The sequence below is a fragment of the Scyliorhinus canicula genome, chromosome 8 (genome assembly GCF_902713615.1).
Source record: "Scyliorhinus canicula chromosome 8, sScyCan1.1, whole genome shotgun sequence".
NCBI classification, from domain to species: Eukaryota; Metazoa; Chordata; class Chondrichthyes; order Carcharhiniformes; family Scyliorhinidae; genus Scyliorhinus; species Scyliorhinus canicula.
In genome coordinates this window covers 155,662,904-155,680,042 of record NC_052153.1, presented here as the reverse complement: position 1 = coordinate 155,680,042, position 17,139 = coordinate 155,662,904, and the positions used below count along the sequence as shown (strand labels likewise).

Genomic DNA, 17,139 nt, shown 5'->3' with positions numbered 1-17,139 from the left:
TTACCCCTCTTCATCTAACAGTATTGGCACAACCTTCCATTATTTTTTTCTTTTAAGTATTTGTCTAGGTTACTCTTAATATGTATCAGTTGTATGTATGGAAAGCACAGTAGCACAGTGGTTAGCACTGTTGCTTCACAGCACCAGGATCCCAGGTTCGATTCCCAGCTTGGGTCACTGGCTGTGTGGAGCTTTCACGTTCTCCCCGTGTCTGCGTGGGTTTCCTCCGGGTGCTCCGGTTTCCTCCCACAAGTCCCAAAAGACGTGCTGTTAGGTAATTTAGACATTCTGAATTCTCCCTCTTTGTACCCGAACAGGCGCCAAATTCTCCCTCTGTGTACCTGAACAGGTGCCAGAGTGTGGCGACTAGGGACTTTTCACAGTAACTTCATTGCAGTGCTAATGTAAGCCTACTTGTGACAATAAAAATTATTATTATTATTTGTTGCAAGCTATAAATCATTTGTCACCCCTCTTCTTGGTAACTTTGATCAGAAAGTAAGTTGGAAATGGCACATAAACATTAAATGCATTGGCAAAATAGACCAAATATCACGTGCCAGATATTTACAAACTAAAATAGGTGTTAATAGGCTTGGAATGAGATGCTGATGATACCCTTTCAATGGAAGCTCTGTAATTAATGCCTCACAAACCTTGCGGTGGTGTGATAACATGGCAACATATCTTACCCAAATCCGGCAAAGAATCGGCAGAAGAGGAAGAGCCCGTAACCCTGGACGAAGGATGAAAGAAAGGCAAAGAATCCATTGACGGACATGCATATGATGAGGGCTTGCCGCCGGCCGATCTTGTCTGCTAGACCACCCCAGAAAAAGGCCCCCAACATCATCCCAAGGTACACTATGCTTCCTGCAATAAAACAAAGATGGTCTTCAGTTTAGTCACAGCTCTCAAATATCACCTCAGCCAAGATTTAAAAAAAAATCCTACTCAGTATTATGAATGGCTTCAAAACACTTAATGCACTTTGAACCATAGTTACGACTGTTCATTGAGTCAGTGCAACCGGATGTTTTTTTAGCAATGCAATTTTAGTTTTTATTAATCGCAGCTTTTATTTAGGTGAGTTGATTGATACGTTTTCTGGCGTTTATACATTTCACCTGCTGTCATACTGCAATCGCCCATAATTCACTATCACCTCATTCATTCATCCCAGCCAGATGGAGTGGAGGACCATTACAGCATTAAAACAGACCCTTCGGCCCAACTTGTCCATACAACAGTCTCTACATGTTTGTACAGAAGCACTGAAACACCAAACAACACGCTGCCATTTTCTGTTATTACCTTTCCATATTTAATACTGTTGGCCAGTCACTGCTGCTGTACATAATGATAGAATTCCCATAACTTTAGATCAGGAAGGAAACCATGGACTGATTTCCCTCTCTGAAAATGAAACATTCCCTTCCCATCTTCTCCTTCAAGTCTAACTTTTGCATGAACGTCTTTAATCTTCAAGGCATTCACCATAGGCTTAACCTACTCTTTCAACCCTGTCAAGTCCCCTCAGGATCTTGTATGTCTCAACAAGATCGCTTTTCATTCCTCTAAAATCCAATGGGAATAGACTCAATCTGCTCAAGCCTTCCTCATAAACTAGCCCCTTCATCCCAGTAATTGGTCAAATGAACCTTCTCTGCACTGCTTCAATGTAAGCTATCCTTTCCTAAGTAAGGAGACCAAGTAAGGGGACCAAAACTGTACGTAGCACCCGGCACAGCTGTTACACCAGTTCCTTACTTTATACTATTCCTCTTGTAATAAATGCTAACATTCCATCAGCCTTCCTAATCGCTTGCTATACCTGCATACTAACATTTTGTAACACATGTAGCAGAACACCCTGACCCCTCCGCGCCATGAAGTGCTCCATTTCAATAATATTCTGTTTTTCCAGTCTATTTACAAAGCTTTCCCAGATTATACTCTATCTGCCAATTCTTGTGCCCGCTCGCTTAACCTATCTAAATTTATTTAAATTACTTTGTAGATTTCTGAGTACCTGAGGCTTTGAGATTCCACCCTTTCGGGCGAGCGCCGTTTAGTACTGGTCCACTCAAAAGGGGACCAGACGGAATGGCACTCATGGGCGTCTCCCAGGGGATCGGAGGCCCCAAGCTGCATGCCCTTTGGACAGGATGGTGCGCTGGCACTGCTGGTGCCACCTGGGTACCCTGGCATTGCCACTTGGGTGCCAGCCTGGCACTGCAAGGTGCCCAGGTGTTGCTGCCAGCTAGAATAGACACTGCCAGGGTGCCAAGTTGGCACTGCCAAGGTGCCAAGCTGGCATTTTATGCGCCCGTACAACCGGGCAGGGGTTGCACGGCATGGATGTTGGGAGGGGGCGGGCTGGGGATCCTCCCATATTACACTTGGGCTTGGGGGGGGGGGGGGGATTGTTTCGAAGGTCTCGCAAAATGCCATCCTGATCTCTCGCTACAATCAGGAGTTGCAGAGAGTGGAGCTCCCCACTGTACAAAACGGGGCTATGTGCAACCTCAGCCGTGCGTTCCCCGTTTAGGCCCCTTATTCAATACGAATAGTGGTGACTAGCCATGTGTTTCTCGGCACTGCAAGTCCCGGGAAACACGCGGCTAAACGTACTCATTATGGGACTTTATTTCCTTTTGTGAAAATTGCGCCATTAGCACCTTCATCCATGTTATTGATACGAATTATAAATTGTTGAGACCCCAGCACTGATCCCAGTGGCACTCCTCTAGTTATAGTTTGCCAACCTGAAAATCGCCCGTTTAACCCTATTCTCTGCTTGCTGCCTCGCTAACCAATTTCCCATTCTGTGCTATAACTAAGCCAATGAAACGAAATGAAATGAAAATTAAATGAAATGAAAATTGCTTATTGTTACAAGTAGGCTTCAAATGAAGTTACTGTGAAAAGTCCCTAGTCGCCGCATTCCGCGCCTGTTCGGGGAGGCTGGTACGGGAATTAAACCGTGCTGCTGGTCTGCCTTGGTCTGCTTTAAAAACCAGCTCTTTAGCCCTGTGCTAAACCAGCCCCTGATATGAGGCAGTTTGGTCCTCATGACTCAGAGCTGATTGAGATCACCCACACATCCATCTGAAGGGTCCTCGAGGAAAGCTCTGCTGCCTTCTACTTGACCAAACTGTAGATACCGGGAATGTAGTGGGGTGTGGGGGGGAGGGTAGTTGGATAGGTTCATGAGAATACAAGGCTGGCACCATGGGCTTTCACAAGGGTGATTCTTTATTATTTCTGGAAAATATTCGACAAAGGTGGAATTAATTGGGTGAATTTTTTTTCTGGTTTGGAAATGCATGCATGAGGGCAAGGCCCGTATGGCTGGGCTGATGGAAGGCGATGGGATGATGAGGCTGTAAAGATTGCAAGACTCTGGCAGCTACTGTCTGCCTGTAGTTTCCTCCTCCTACACATCTCTCCACCTGGGTGGGTAGGAAGGGTCTGTTCCTGATTGCAGCAAAGCTGTAGAGCATGCAGATGATCCCAAGTCAGTATTAACAATAGTAGCTGTCCTGCACTCAGCCATTGCAGTTCAATTGTTTCTGAGGCGCAGTATGGGAGGGATCAGCTGTTTCTGCTGAAGCTGGGCTTTCCAAGGATGTCGCAGCTATTTACAGTTTGCAATTTGTTACAGCATCATTAAGCCAGATTAGTACAATTAGTAAATCTTCTCAGCATCTCCTGCTGGCTCACACAGACACGGATCAACAGGCTTGTGGCCCACTTCTATTTCAGAGCTACTGCAACTGTGCTGTGTACAAATTCTTGCAAAATGTGATTTGAAGCCTCGTTAGCAGATTTTTATTTCAGTTTTAGAGGAATTCCATCCCATCTGGATTGACTGGAGCTGTATCCAAGCACCGGAAGGGAATGGCTACTGTTGCACATTACTCCCCCACTTAATATTAAGCAGTTGCATTTTAATTCAGATTGATCCAGTTTGACAAATAGGAGAACACACGGCTCGATAATACACGGCTTCCCCGTCGGGGGAGAAAGGACAGATAAACAATATTTTGCTTTGGGAACAAATTGAAAATAACTTCAGCATGGGATTAAAAAGGAGTGAGGGGGAAGAGCATCTGCTGTACTTTGAGCGTTGCGCTGTTGCGCAACTGAGTAGACACATAAACATTCCCTGTCAGTAAAGGAAGCATTTCTTTCCACCTTCACATCCCTGGTGTACACCCCTGAGCTAACTTTTTAGCTGGAGGTTTCTTCAGGCAACAATGAGCCCGTGACAAGCGGCAGTGTGATCACAGCCGCTGTCATGGGTAACGGATTGCACAGGAGCATGGGGAGCAGGCAAAGCACAGCTGTAAGCAGTGATAAGGAAAGAGATTGGAGGATATCTCCAAAAGCCAGTGGGAAGGCAAAGTATCATTGCAGGCAGAAATGAAAGGCTTTTAACTTGGAAGGAGACTGCTAATACTTTCTGTTCGGTGATCAAATTAAATGAGAAATTTACAACCTTCCCATTTATTCAAATAACAGTTAAACATTAAGTGCGTCCCACTTTAGCTTCACGCTCATTTAGAATGCTCACAGGCAGAATTTGCGACATATTTCTTAGAATTTCTAATTGAAGAGCTGTCAGGAGGTAGAGTTGGAGAGATAGTTTGGTGCTGTAATCCACCCTCCCTCTCCTGTGTCCTGTTCACTATGCACCAACATAGAGACATTTGTATGCCTCCATCTCAATTAAGATGCCTGTAGAAGACCAAGAAAGGGATGCTTTGATGAATCTACTGCTATGTCCGCTACCTAACAGTAACATATTGTGATGTATTGCCAACCTGCGTTGAATAGGTCTGCAAACAAAAAGCGTCCTTGGAAATTGTCACCACTAGATGTGGGGTCGCTGAGAGGTCCCATCATTTAAATACCCACGTTGCTACTTGCACCACTGAGGGAACATGCAGTGCCTGCGGCTACACTGGAAGGTCAGATTTTCCTCTTCGACGATTTTAAATGCCTCACAGTTTTCTCTGCGAGGTGGGGGTTTATAAGATTGATCAAAGAAGCATTATGGATGCGTATGAGGCCTTGATCCTCGGGTATCTTTCTTCCCCTCTGAGATTACTGGCTGCTGCTTCAATGTCAGGCCACTGAGAGTTTAGTGCGGCTCCCAGACTCCTCTAATGCCAGTTGGGGACATCGGTTCCATTCCTTGTAAAGGCCTGTGGTTATTGACTTTCCTTCCCTTCCACTGGTGGAATCTCAACCCAGTCACTGTTCTCAAGCACATTTTGTGGGAGCAAGGCTGATTGGGATGAGACACAATGTGGTTTGAAGGAGGAGAACAATTTTCTGATAAGCCATTTAGAGGCGTTGACACTGGAATTGTCCGCAGTAAGCCCCCTGGAAATCTACAGCTTGTGTAAGATATTTATTTCGCGATTTAGTCATACAATAAGGATAATTTAACACAATGACCCATGACTGTGGGAGAGAAAGGTTAAGTACCATTGGATGCAGACCAAGAAATGAAAATGAAAATCGCTTATTGTCACGAGTAGGCTTCAAATAAAGTTACTGTGAAAAGCCCCTAGTCGCCACATTCCGGCGCCTGTTCGGGGAGGCTGTTACGGGAATCGAACCGTGCTGCTGGCTTGCCTTGGTCTGCTTTCAAAGCCAGCGATTAGCCCTGTGAGCTAAACAGCTAAAGATGGTAGGCAGGCAGAGAACAGTTGCAGCCGCTGGATAACAATCAAATTTCCAGTCCTCCGCACACAGCCTCATACCTTGCAGCAGAAATCTCAAGAATGTGATCTTTGTGCAGCAAAAATAAAATCTAATGGCGCAGTTTACATCAGCAATGCACAATGGAACAGAAAGTACTGAATAGGAATACACAGTGAAGAGATGTCTATTTGTAAATGTCGGAAGAGGTAAGTATTGTTCTGTAAGCACTGATAATTCCCTGTAAGTATTCAATCCTCAAAAGGGTTTAACTTTGTGGCGCTAACAATTGCACACAAAAGACTCAATACGGTACAAGAGAGGCTTTATTACAGTGAGATGCTATTCCTCTGGCTGCAGCTATAGAATGGCATCTCAGTGAAACTAATGCATATTTATACTGCTCCCTGGGGGCGGAGCTAGCCAGCAGGGGCTTACCAGCAAACCTGTAATACAGGTACTGTCATACATCCCCTAATGCACGCACACTCATATATACAGTGGCAGAGATCACCACAAACTTGTACCAGATTCACTTCAGATACATTTAATGGTAAATGAAAGCAAAAGTATTTTAACCTTGAATAGTGATATTGTATTATTAAGAAACAAAGCCAAGGCTCATAATGCATGTTATTGCTCATGTTGAAAAGAATAAAAACAAAAATGCTGAATCTTGACAGGGGTAAGAATCTGTGGTCTTGAATAAACAGGTATAACGCCTTTATAGGATTTCCAAAGCAGAATTGATTCTGTCTCTGGAAAGAAGATTTCTAAACACTTTGACTTCTGAACAGTCATCATTGCACTGCCATGTTAACATTGCTAAGGTGTTGGATGACATCTTGGGTGAAATTCTCCCCTACCCAGTGGGGCGGGGGGTCCCGGCAGGTCGGAGTGGCGCCAACCACTCCGGCGTCGGGCCTCCCCAAAGGTGCGGAACTCCACACCTTTAAGGGCTAGGCCCGCGCCGGAGTGGCACCCGCTCCGCCGACTGGCGCCAACGGCCTTTGGCGCTACGCCGGCCGGCGTCGGGGCTGGCAGAAAGGCCTTCACCGGCCGGCGTGAGTCCGCGCATGCGCCAGAGCGTCAGCGGCCACTGACGTCACCACTGGCGCATGCGCGGTAGGGGTGGTCTCTTCCGCCTCGGCCATGGTGGAGGCCGTGGCAGCGGCGGAAGAAAAAGAGTGCCCCCACGGCACAGGACTGCCCGCACCATGGGGGCACCCCTCGGGGTCCGATCGCCCTGTGCGCCCCCCCCCCCCCCGAACCCCGGGGGCCCGCTCGAGCCGCCAATCCCGCAGGCGCACGTCGGCGGGATTGGCCTGTCAGCAACGGGACTTCGGCCCATCACGGGCCGGAGAATCGCCGCGGGGGTCACGCCGATCGGTGGGGCGTGATTCCCGCTCCCGCCGATTCCTGGGTGGCGAAGAATTCCGGCCACGGCGGAGGCGGGAATTACGCCGGCCCCAGGCCATTCCCCGACCCTGCGGGGGTTTGGAGAATTCCGTCCCTTGTGTGCCCCCTTATCTACGCAAGTGCTAAGAAAGGGCCAGGATATGACCCTCAACATGATGTAAACTAAAAATATGACCTTGAGCAGGGTGACGCACAGCGTTGGGGGTGGTGACCATCTGATATTTTGAATACCTGTTCTTTGTTCATTGGTCAGAATAGTTTCAATAGGTTATTGATGCTGGGTAAGCTACCAGCCCCCAGAAAAAGGTTATATCACCAAGTGCTCAGGCAGTAGGATGGGTAAACTGTCACGGATCAGATACTGCTACTGTGGTGCTGGTAAGGTGACAGCTGATCCCCCCCAGAATGGAAAAGAAGGAAGTGGAGGAAGGTGGGATTGACACACACTGTGCCAAGTTTTGGCCCGCTGTCTGGGATTTTGACAGTAGCAGGTCGTTAACGCTTTTGTCTAATTATTGCTGCATCATATCTAAACTGTTGTTTGATAATAAACTATCTTAAAATTACTTACGACCAGTTGACTGCCTCTTTCGGTATAACTGTGGTCCCTGAACCCACTGGTTCTTACGGGTGGCTGATTAGGCAGGAGTGGGGGGAGAAGGGGTTTTCTTCAGGAAACCCAGAAGTTTTTTCCATGCATAGTTTGGAGTTTGGCTCCACAGCATACACAACCTTGCTTCAGTAGGCACCACCAGGGGCCCCTCACCAAAGGGCCACTTGGCATCACAATACCTCCCCCCCCACCACCTTCCTCTGGCAGGCACACAAAATATTCTCATTGGACACCCCCGGCCAACAGATGGATCACGTGACCCCAGCCTGACACTGAACACTCGAGAGGAAGGACCAGTGTTCATGCTGTTGCACTTATGCTGACAGAGCAGGGCTTAAGACACACAGCCTATTTTTTCCAACTGTTGGGCTGACAGAGTTATCGAAGAGAGGGTTGAGCTGGTGATGAGTGTTTGAGCTGCAATTTCACCGATGCTGTCATGTTTCATGGCCTTCCCATGAGGGAGAAGAAAACCGAGGGAGAGTGGTCGCCAGGTTGAGGGAGAGGAAATCCGAGGGAGAGTGGGCGCCAGGTTGAGGGAGAGGAAATCCGAGAGAGAGTGGGCGCCAGATTGCTCAAACTCGCTGCAACCAGCTTCAGAGGACTGAGGAGTCAGTTAGCATTCTGACATCTTAGCCATGTGCATTTTACTAGGTGTAAAAAGCGGCCTGTTTCACAAGTGTGTAAGACAATGAGCTGACTGCAAAGGATGTATTTTATAGTAAGATTAGGTCACCAGAGACAAGGATTGATCATCTTGTTGAGATGTTATTACAATCCATTTAACAGCCAGCAGGAACAACACAACATATCTCTGAGGCAGTCAACCAATTGCCTTCCTTGTTTTTTGAAATATTTTAATTTGGTTTCTAACATTTTATTCATAAACCAAAGCATTCCCCAATGAAAAAAATAACAAAAGAACCTTCCCTCCTTTACCAATCAACCCCCATATAACTCGAAAATAACCCCACCCAGTAACCATCTCTTTAAAGTGAAGGATAAGTAGACCCCATCACTTATGGAACCCCTCAATCATCCCCTCTAGGTGAACTTCACCTTCTCTAGATACAGGAACTCTATCAAGACCCCAGCTACACTGAGGCACAGGGCGGAGAAGCTGACCTCCACACCAATAGGACCCGCCTGCGAGCAATCAGCAAGGCAAAGGTTAAATCATCCGCCCCCGTCCCCGTCTGCAGGTCTGACACCCCAAATATGGCCCCCAGGGGACAGGGGCAAGTGCAAGATGGCCGACATGTGACTGAAAAAAGACCTCCAAAATGTCTCCAATTTCGGGCAGGACCAGAATATATGTACATGATTGACCAAACCTCTTCTACACAGCTCGCAAGTGGACTTCATCCCTTCAAACAACCGACTCATCCTTGACCTCATCAGGTGCGCCTTGTGCACCACCTTTAACTGTCTTGACTGTATTAACCCCAGTCTCGCACATGAAGTCAAGGCATTCACCCTCCGCAACACCTCACACCACAACCCCTCCTCCAGCACCACCCCCAACACCTCCACCAATTGGCCTTAACCCTCTCTAATGATGCTATATCCTCCTCCAGAATCCTCCCATAAATCGGCGAGATGACACCTCCCCCTCCAACCCCATTGCAAACAACACGTCCTCCAACAACGAGGAGGGAGGTGTCACCGGAAACGGCGGGAAAACCTTCCTTGCAAAATCCCGCACTGCATATACCTAAAGGCCTCCCCCCGTAGAATCCCAAACTTCACTGTCAAGTCCTCCAAGCTCACAAACTGCCCTACTGAGAATAAATCCTTCATTTCCACCATGCCCTGTTCCTCCCATCACTGAAACTTAGCATTCGGTCTCGATGGCTCAAACACATGGGACTGGATTCTCCACTTCTGAGACTGAGAGCTGACGGCGGCGCAGGATTCGTGGACTTTCATGACAGCTAAACTGGCACCGAACCTAGACCGATTCAGCGACTGTGGAGGGGCTAGCACCAGCGCCAAGTTGGAGCACAATCTGTTCCAATGAAAAACGGTGTGGGATTTGCCGGGTCCATGATTGACACTCAGGAGGCTGACAAGCTGCAGCCGCATATACACACTCCACTCCCCACACACAGTCATCTCAGCCAACAATATGGCACTGGGTTGTGCTGGAGTGCAGCCACCCAGCTGATGGGTCAGCAGGGAACAAAGGAGGGTGGCCGGGGGGGACACCTATATGACCTGTGGCCCTAAGTTCACAGTGGGCTGTCAGTGGCATGCGCAACGGCGTGGCTGCCTTTCTGGCTGCAGCAATGGAGTTCATTACGATTTGGCATCAAATTGGCGCCCATCGCGATTTTGGCAAAACACGGCAAAAATTCATCTTTAGCGCCTGCACCCATATCTTCGGATGCTACACCGTGTTTAAATCCCCCCTAAAATTAACTGATGCATGTCCAGGCTTGGGATGGTCGCCCATCCTCTTCATAAACCCTACATCATCCCAATTCGGAGCACACATGCCAACCGACATCACCAAACCCCCCCTCCGAAGCGGCCGTTACTATACCATATCTATCCCCTTGATCTGCCACCACCTTCTCCATCTGAAACCTAACTCTCTGACCCCCCCCCCCCCCCCCCCCCCAGGCCCTTCTATCAAAGCCTGAGTGAATCACCTGGCTCACCCAACCCTTCCAAAGCCTAACCTAATCCTTCACCCTTAGGGAGGTTTCCTGCAGCTGCACCACATCGTCTCTCAAGCTCTTTAAATGCAAAAAGACCTTTCCCCACTTGACCGGTCCACCCAGCCCCTCACGTGAGCAGGAAGGGAACGAAGGTGACAGGGGCAATTGCAATTAGGAAAAGCGGGAAAGGGCAGGAGGGTTCGACTGCTAAAACCCATCCCAAGATGTTCTTGTGGGCCAGCAGCACAGCCAAAGTGTGCTGCATGTCTGAATCACATGATCAGGTTGAAAAATTGTCAGTTAAAAATTGGGTCCAGCTTGTTTGAGTTGGGCACCTTCCCTAAAGCTGAATAAATGTGCCAAGGGTTACACCCAAAGAAACAATTGAAAAGGGTGCAAAGAAAACAGGATCTGGTCTGCCTCACGACAGTAAGAATGTGCTTGAAGGCTGCTGTCGTTTGATGACGTAGCATTTTATGGTTGATTCTAAACTTGTTCTGCTTTTTAACTCCTCAGGAAACACATTACTTTGTCGTACTTCATTTGTTGGTAAATTTATGCAATGTTCCACATAGCCTGAGCCAAAGTGAAGTGGTTCAGTTGAAGTCAATTGATGGTTCTGACAAGTTGCCATTTAAGCTGATGTTGTTATCGAAGTTTGATTTGTTTGCAATCCGCGCAACACAGGCCAAGAAAAGGCAATTATAGATTTCAAATGTAATTGAAAGGCTTGTGGAGAAGGGTATTCTGCTGCCTGAATTGTTATGACAGGTTACAGCAGGGTGTCATGTGAATTACACAGCCCCACACGACAGTGAGACAGCTGTATAATGTCTGGGATAATGCTGGGGTAGCTGAGCACATCCTTCCATCAGCCACTGTTAATTCTATAAGTTCCCCAAGTCCCCCATCCCCTCCCACCAAGAATTAGACGAACACCCTCATTGAAAAGCATTCAATAAAAGTGACCATTTAAACCTACACGATACCATTCATTTTCCAGCCTCCTTATTCGTATTCCCATGAAGACAAGCGAGGAAAGTGGGGAAAGAACACCTTTGTGTCTCCGACTGGTAAACTGATGTTATAATGCTCACCAGATTCTGTGAAATGGCTTAATCCTTATGAGGGTGTTGGCAGCATTTCTGCACAACTTTTTGATTTTTTTTTTCAAACATTTAAAAAACTTTGTGACTATAAATTTAACTACGATTTGTGTCTTTTCATTATAAAGGCACTGTGATTTCAACGTATCCATCGGTAAAGTTCTATCTTTTCCTTTCAATTCTAGTTTAAACAAAATAATTGTCCTTTTTTCTGGATTTTTTTGCCGTTCTCACCAACGTGAAAGAAATGTCATAAGTTTGCCAGAAAGGCGACATACACCCCCCCCCCCCCCCCCCCCCATCATCCAGGTCTGGCAAACCATGACTGGATGTGGGGTAAAACTCCTCACCCCAATAATGTTTCCTTTTTAAAATAATTTTAGAGTACCCACTTATTTTTTTCAATTAAGGGGCAATTTAGCGTGGCCGATCCACCTAACCTGCACATCTTTGGGCTGTGGGGGTGAAACCCACGCAGACACGGGGAGAATGTGCAAACTCCACACGGACAGTGACCCAGGGCCGGGATTCGAACCTGGGTTCTCAGCGCTGTAGTCCCATTGCTAACCACTGCGCCACGTGCCACCCCCCAACAATGTTTCCGAACGCTAACCTCTTATACCAATTTCTTGCCCCAATCATATGTTCATAAGTTCATAAGATATCGGAGCAGAATTAGGCCATTCGGCCCATCGAGTCTGCTCTTCCATTCTATAATGGCTGATATGTTCCTTATCTGCTACCTACAATGTTACAGGCCAAGAGCTGGATTACAAAACCAGCCGGAGCATTCCCTCCCTGGAACACATGACCTAGGAGAAGAGTAGGCAATTTATCATTGTAACTTCTTTAAGTGACACAATTAATGCTGGATAATGTTAGTTTGAGGTTATAGGTTTCCACTTATTAGTTACTTTTTTTGAGACTATTAAACTCCCTCAGTTAAAATTACCTCCCATTTTCATGCACTTGGTTGCAATTCATAACTTTCCAACAGCCAATCCTATTGGGGCAGGCAGCATGCACACTTTGTGCCTGACTATAATGTTAAATTGAGCTCCACCCATGCTGCATGGTCAGCTGAATACTCAAGAGGAGACCAAACAGCGTGCTTGTGATCCAGCTAGCCTGCACCACTGATAGGCAGCCTTACCCTCTTAAACAGGAGCTTCACTCAGAAGGTTGCTTCTGCTAACTGCCAGTACTACAAATAGGTTGTAAATGGAACCTGATTAAATAAAGCACCAGGGAAGAAAGCAGGCTCCGAGGTTGATGGAGGTCAATAGGAAGAGAGAAGTCCATGGCGGCCAGGAACCCTCAAGGAGTACCCTCCGAAGGCAATAATGGGAGCAGGTGAAAAGAGAGGGAAAATCCAAGACTCTGGCCCCAAGAGCATGGCAGCTGTGTCATAAGAAGTTCAATGACATCACAGCAGGGGTCAAGGTCAGTGAAGAAGTGGAGATGCTAGCGTAGGACTGGGGTGGGTACAGTAAGAATTTTTACAACACCAGGTTAAAGTCCAACAGGTTTGTTTGGAATCACTAGCTTTCAGAGCGTAGCTCCTTCATCAGTTGACCACGGTCAGTGAACAAATCATCAAAGAACAAATCTACCAACCACATTACCAACCTCTCGTGCTGCTCGATGGACCACTTCCCCATCACTCACCCATCAGTAGTACCTAGCAGTCACTAACAATGAAATTTCCTGACTCGAGCTTCCAGCCTCAATGCTGAAAATCCAGTCCTATGTTCCACAAATTGTAACAATTACAAGAAGTTTGTTAAGTTTGAAAACATACTTCGGCCCATCGCAGGCCAGAGAATCGCCGGGGGGTCGATGCGAGCGACCGCCGATCGGCGCATCGCAATTCCCGCCCCTGCCAATTCTCCGACCCGGCCGGCGGGGGCGGGATTCACGCCGCGCCCCCGGCGATTCTCCGACCCAGCGGAGGGAGTCGGAGAATCCCGCCCATTGTATCTCAAAGGTGAAATCATACCATACAGCAAGACCTTTCTCTGATGCACTAACCTGGAGGTCTCTTCATGATAATATTAAAGATTTAAGTTATTATACTTTAATTCTGCCATTAACACATTCTAATCTCTTAATGTGCCACTATCAGCGCCCTTCTTCGTCTTGATCACCCCATTCATATTCCCTTTGTCTTTCTGTCCACATCATCTTTGTCAATCGCCACCTATCACTGACCCTCTATCCAGCCACACTGTTCCACATGTCCCCCCTCCAACAACAGTATAAATCCAACCCTATTTCCAGTTCTCTTCAGCTTTGACAATGAGTCATCCAGATTCAAAATGTCAGCTCCCTTCTCTCTCCACAGATGCTATCAGACCTGCTGAGACTGTCCAGTATTAGTTTGTTTTTATTACATTTTGTTATCAGGCTCAAACATTAATTCTACATGATAATTGTTTCCATCAATTATCTCGACAAAATTTATCGCAGATTTTGATCTCCATGTTAGTTAACATTCTAGATATATTGGTGGATTGGGCAGACAAGTGGCAGATGACATTTAGTGCAGTGAAGAGCGAGATGATTCATTTTGGCAGAAAAAATAAGTACAGACAATATAAAATAAAGAAAGAAACTTTAAAGGGTGTGCAGGAATAAAGGAACCCCAGTGCATATGTACAAAATTAATTGAAGACAGGTTACGTTGAGCGAGCAGTTCAGAAAGCAGTATATAGTATCTTAGGCTTTACTAATAATGGCATTGAGTCCAAGAGTAAGGAATTCATGTTGAATTTGTAGAAGACACTAGTTAGACTTCATCTGGAGTACTGCGTCCAATTCTGGGCACCGTGCTTGAGGAAGGACGTGAAGGCATTGGAGAGAGTCCAGAGGAGATTCACAAGAATGAGTCCAGGGATAAAGAACAGCAGCCATGTGGATAGATTAGAGCGGTTGGGACTGTTTTCCTTGGAGAGCAGCAGGCTGAGGGGAGGCTTGATAGAGGTATTCAAGGTCCCGAGGGGTATGGAAAAGGTAAGTAGTGAGAAGCTGTTCCCACTCAAGAGAACATTAAGTACTAGAGGGAACAGATTCAAAATAATTGGCAAAAGGAGTAGAATTGATGTGAGGAAATGTTTTTTTCACCCAGAGGGTGGCTGGAGTCTGGAAGGAAATTCCTGAGAAGGTGGTGGAGTCAGGGTCAATCGAGGTATTCAAAAGGGAATTGAATTGCTATCTGAAAAGAAAGAATGTACAAGGTTACAGGGTTAAGGCAAGGGAGTGGTACGAGGTAGAATGCTCTTTGAGAGAGCCAGTGCAGACTCGGTGGGGGGGAATGGCTGTAAAGATGTGATTATATACCCAACTAGAACCCAATTTGTGTCTGAAACTGTTATATTGAGGATGGCTGGGAATGGTTAGGAATGGTTTAACTCTAGACATATTCTGAACTATGATAGCAAGCCTGCAATTAAGAATCCCCTTGTGATGTGTTCACAGGTTTCAATGCACAGCAGATATCTTTTATTGTGATGATCTAGATCATTTTCACTCTTTTCAGTTTCAGAGCTCTGATATTTGCATCTTATCATCCAAGACTATTCCTTCCGTTAGTGCCATCAGATTTTTCAGTTTGTGCCATGAACAATTACCACTTTGCAAAAAAGGAAGAGGAGGAGTGACTTACAACATAATTGCTAGAATTTTCTCATCACTTACTGAGAAGGAGGAAAAATGTTGCCGTGTCACAGGATTGAGGTAAACTGACAGTGCAAAAGGCAGTTACTAAGAAATATAGTTGTTTATATTTGGCATTCTGAAACAGAACACCCGGAGGCCTTGCTCATTGTGGCCGGGGACTTCAACAAGGCCAACCTCAAAAGTGTACTGCCAAAATTCCACCAACACATCTCCTGTCCCACCAGGGGCAACAACACTCTCGACTACTGCTACACAAAAATCAAGGGCGCCACCCGATCCATCCCCCAACTGCACTTCTGAAGATCAGACCATAAGATGGTGCTCCTTCTCCCGGCATACAAGCAGATACTGAAGTGGGAGAATCCTGTTAAGAAGGCTGTGCAGTGCTTGTCCGAGGCAACAGAAGAGCTCCTACGTGACTTCTTGGAGTCAGTAGATTGGTCCATATTTAAGACCTCAGTGATGAACTTAAACGTGTATGTCACCACCGTCACAGACTTTATCAGCAAATGTGTAGACAACTGCATGGCAAACAAATAGTACATATGTTCCCCAACCGGAAACCATGGCTTAATCGGGAGATTGACACCCTACTGAAGGCCAGGTCTGAGGCGTCCACATCAGGCGACCCTGACCAATGTAAGAAATCTAGTACCACCTCCGCAAAGCCATCCGAGATGCCAAGAGACAATATCAAACCAAGCTAGAGTCACAGACTAGCATTACAGATGCTCGTTGGTTGTAACAAGGCTTAAACAAAATAACGGGCTACAAAGTGAAGCCGAGCAGAATCTCCGGCAGCAGCGCACCCCTCCACGATAAACTCAATGCATTCTATTCTCGGTTCGAGCAGGAAACCATCAAATCGCTGTTGACTGTCCCAGCCGGCCCGGACACACCCACACCCACCATCACAGCTTCCGAAGTCAGATTGGCCTTCTTGAAAGTGAACCCCCAGAAGGCGATGGGCCCGGACAGATCCCACGTGGACCAGCTGGCAGATGCGTTCATGGACACTTTCAATTTCTCCCTTCTCTGTTCCAAGGCCACCATCTGCTTCGAGAATACCACCAACATACCAGTGCTAAAGAAGAATCACCACAATGACTATCGTCCGGTGGCCCTGACATCGATCATAATGAAGTACTTCGAGAGGTTGGTCAAGAGGTACATTGACTCCATACTCCCAGAATGCCTAGATCACTGCAATTCATATGCCTCCACAACTGGTCCACAGCAGAAGCCATCTCCCTGGCCTTACACTCAACCCGTGAGCATCTTGACAACACCGGGGTCCCGCAAGTCTGCATCCTTAGTCGCTATACATACATGACTGCGTGGCAAATTTTGCTCCAACTCCACCTACAAGTTTGCTGATGACATGACCATAGTGGGTCGGATCTCGAACAACAATGAGTCAAAATACAGGAGGGAGATAGAGAACCTAGCGGAGTGGTGTAATGACAACAATCTGTCCCGCAATGTCAGCAAAACTAAAGAACTGGTCATTGACTTCAGGAAGCAAAGTACTGTACACACCCCTGTCAGCATCAATGGGACCAAGGTAGAGATGGTTAGCAGCTTCAAATTCCTAGGTGTGCATCTCACCAAAAGTCTGTCCTGGTCCACCCACGTTGAGGCTACCACCAAGAAAGCACAACAGCGCCTATACTTCCTCAGGAAACTAAGGAAATCGGCATGTCCACATTGACTCTTACCAACTTTTACAGGTGCACCATAGAAAGCATTCTATCTGGCTGCATCACAGCCTGGTATGACAACTGCTCAGCCCAAGACCGCAAGAAACGTCAGAGTCATGAACACAGCCCAGTCCATCACACAAACCTGCCTCCCATCCATTGACTCTGTCTACACCTCCCACTGCTTTGGAAAAGCGGGCAGCAGAATCAAAGACCCCTCCCACCTGACTTACTCACTCTTCCAA

At 46.9% G+C, this 17,139-nt stretch overlaps 1 protein-coding gene and 1 long non-coding RNA gene across 3 annotated transcripts in view; one reads left to right on the top strand and one right to left on the bottom strand.

The window, feature by feature from the left end:
• Nucleotides 1-17,139, bottom strand: part of sv2ca (synaptic vesicle glycoprotein 2Ca) — a 315,141-nt gene that overhangs the window by 170,526 nt on the left and 127,476 nt on the right. For both annotated transcript variants that reach the window (XM_038805520.1, XM_038805521.1), the window contains exon 4: nt 693-873. In XM_038805520.1, coding sequence (XP_038661448.1) covers nt 693-873 — 181 coding nt within the window. The remainder of the gene's footprint in view (nt 1-692; nt 874-17,139) is intronic.
• LOC119970610 overlaps nt 4,867-17,139 on the top strand; it is a 39,526-nt gene continuing 27,253 nt past the window's right edge. Inside the window, exon 1 of the long non-coding RNA XR_005461650.1 lies at nt 4,867-4,976. This is a non-coding gene — a long non-coding RNA (uncharacterized LOC119970610). The remainder of the gene's footprint in view (nt 4,977-17,139) is intronic.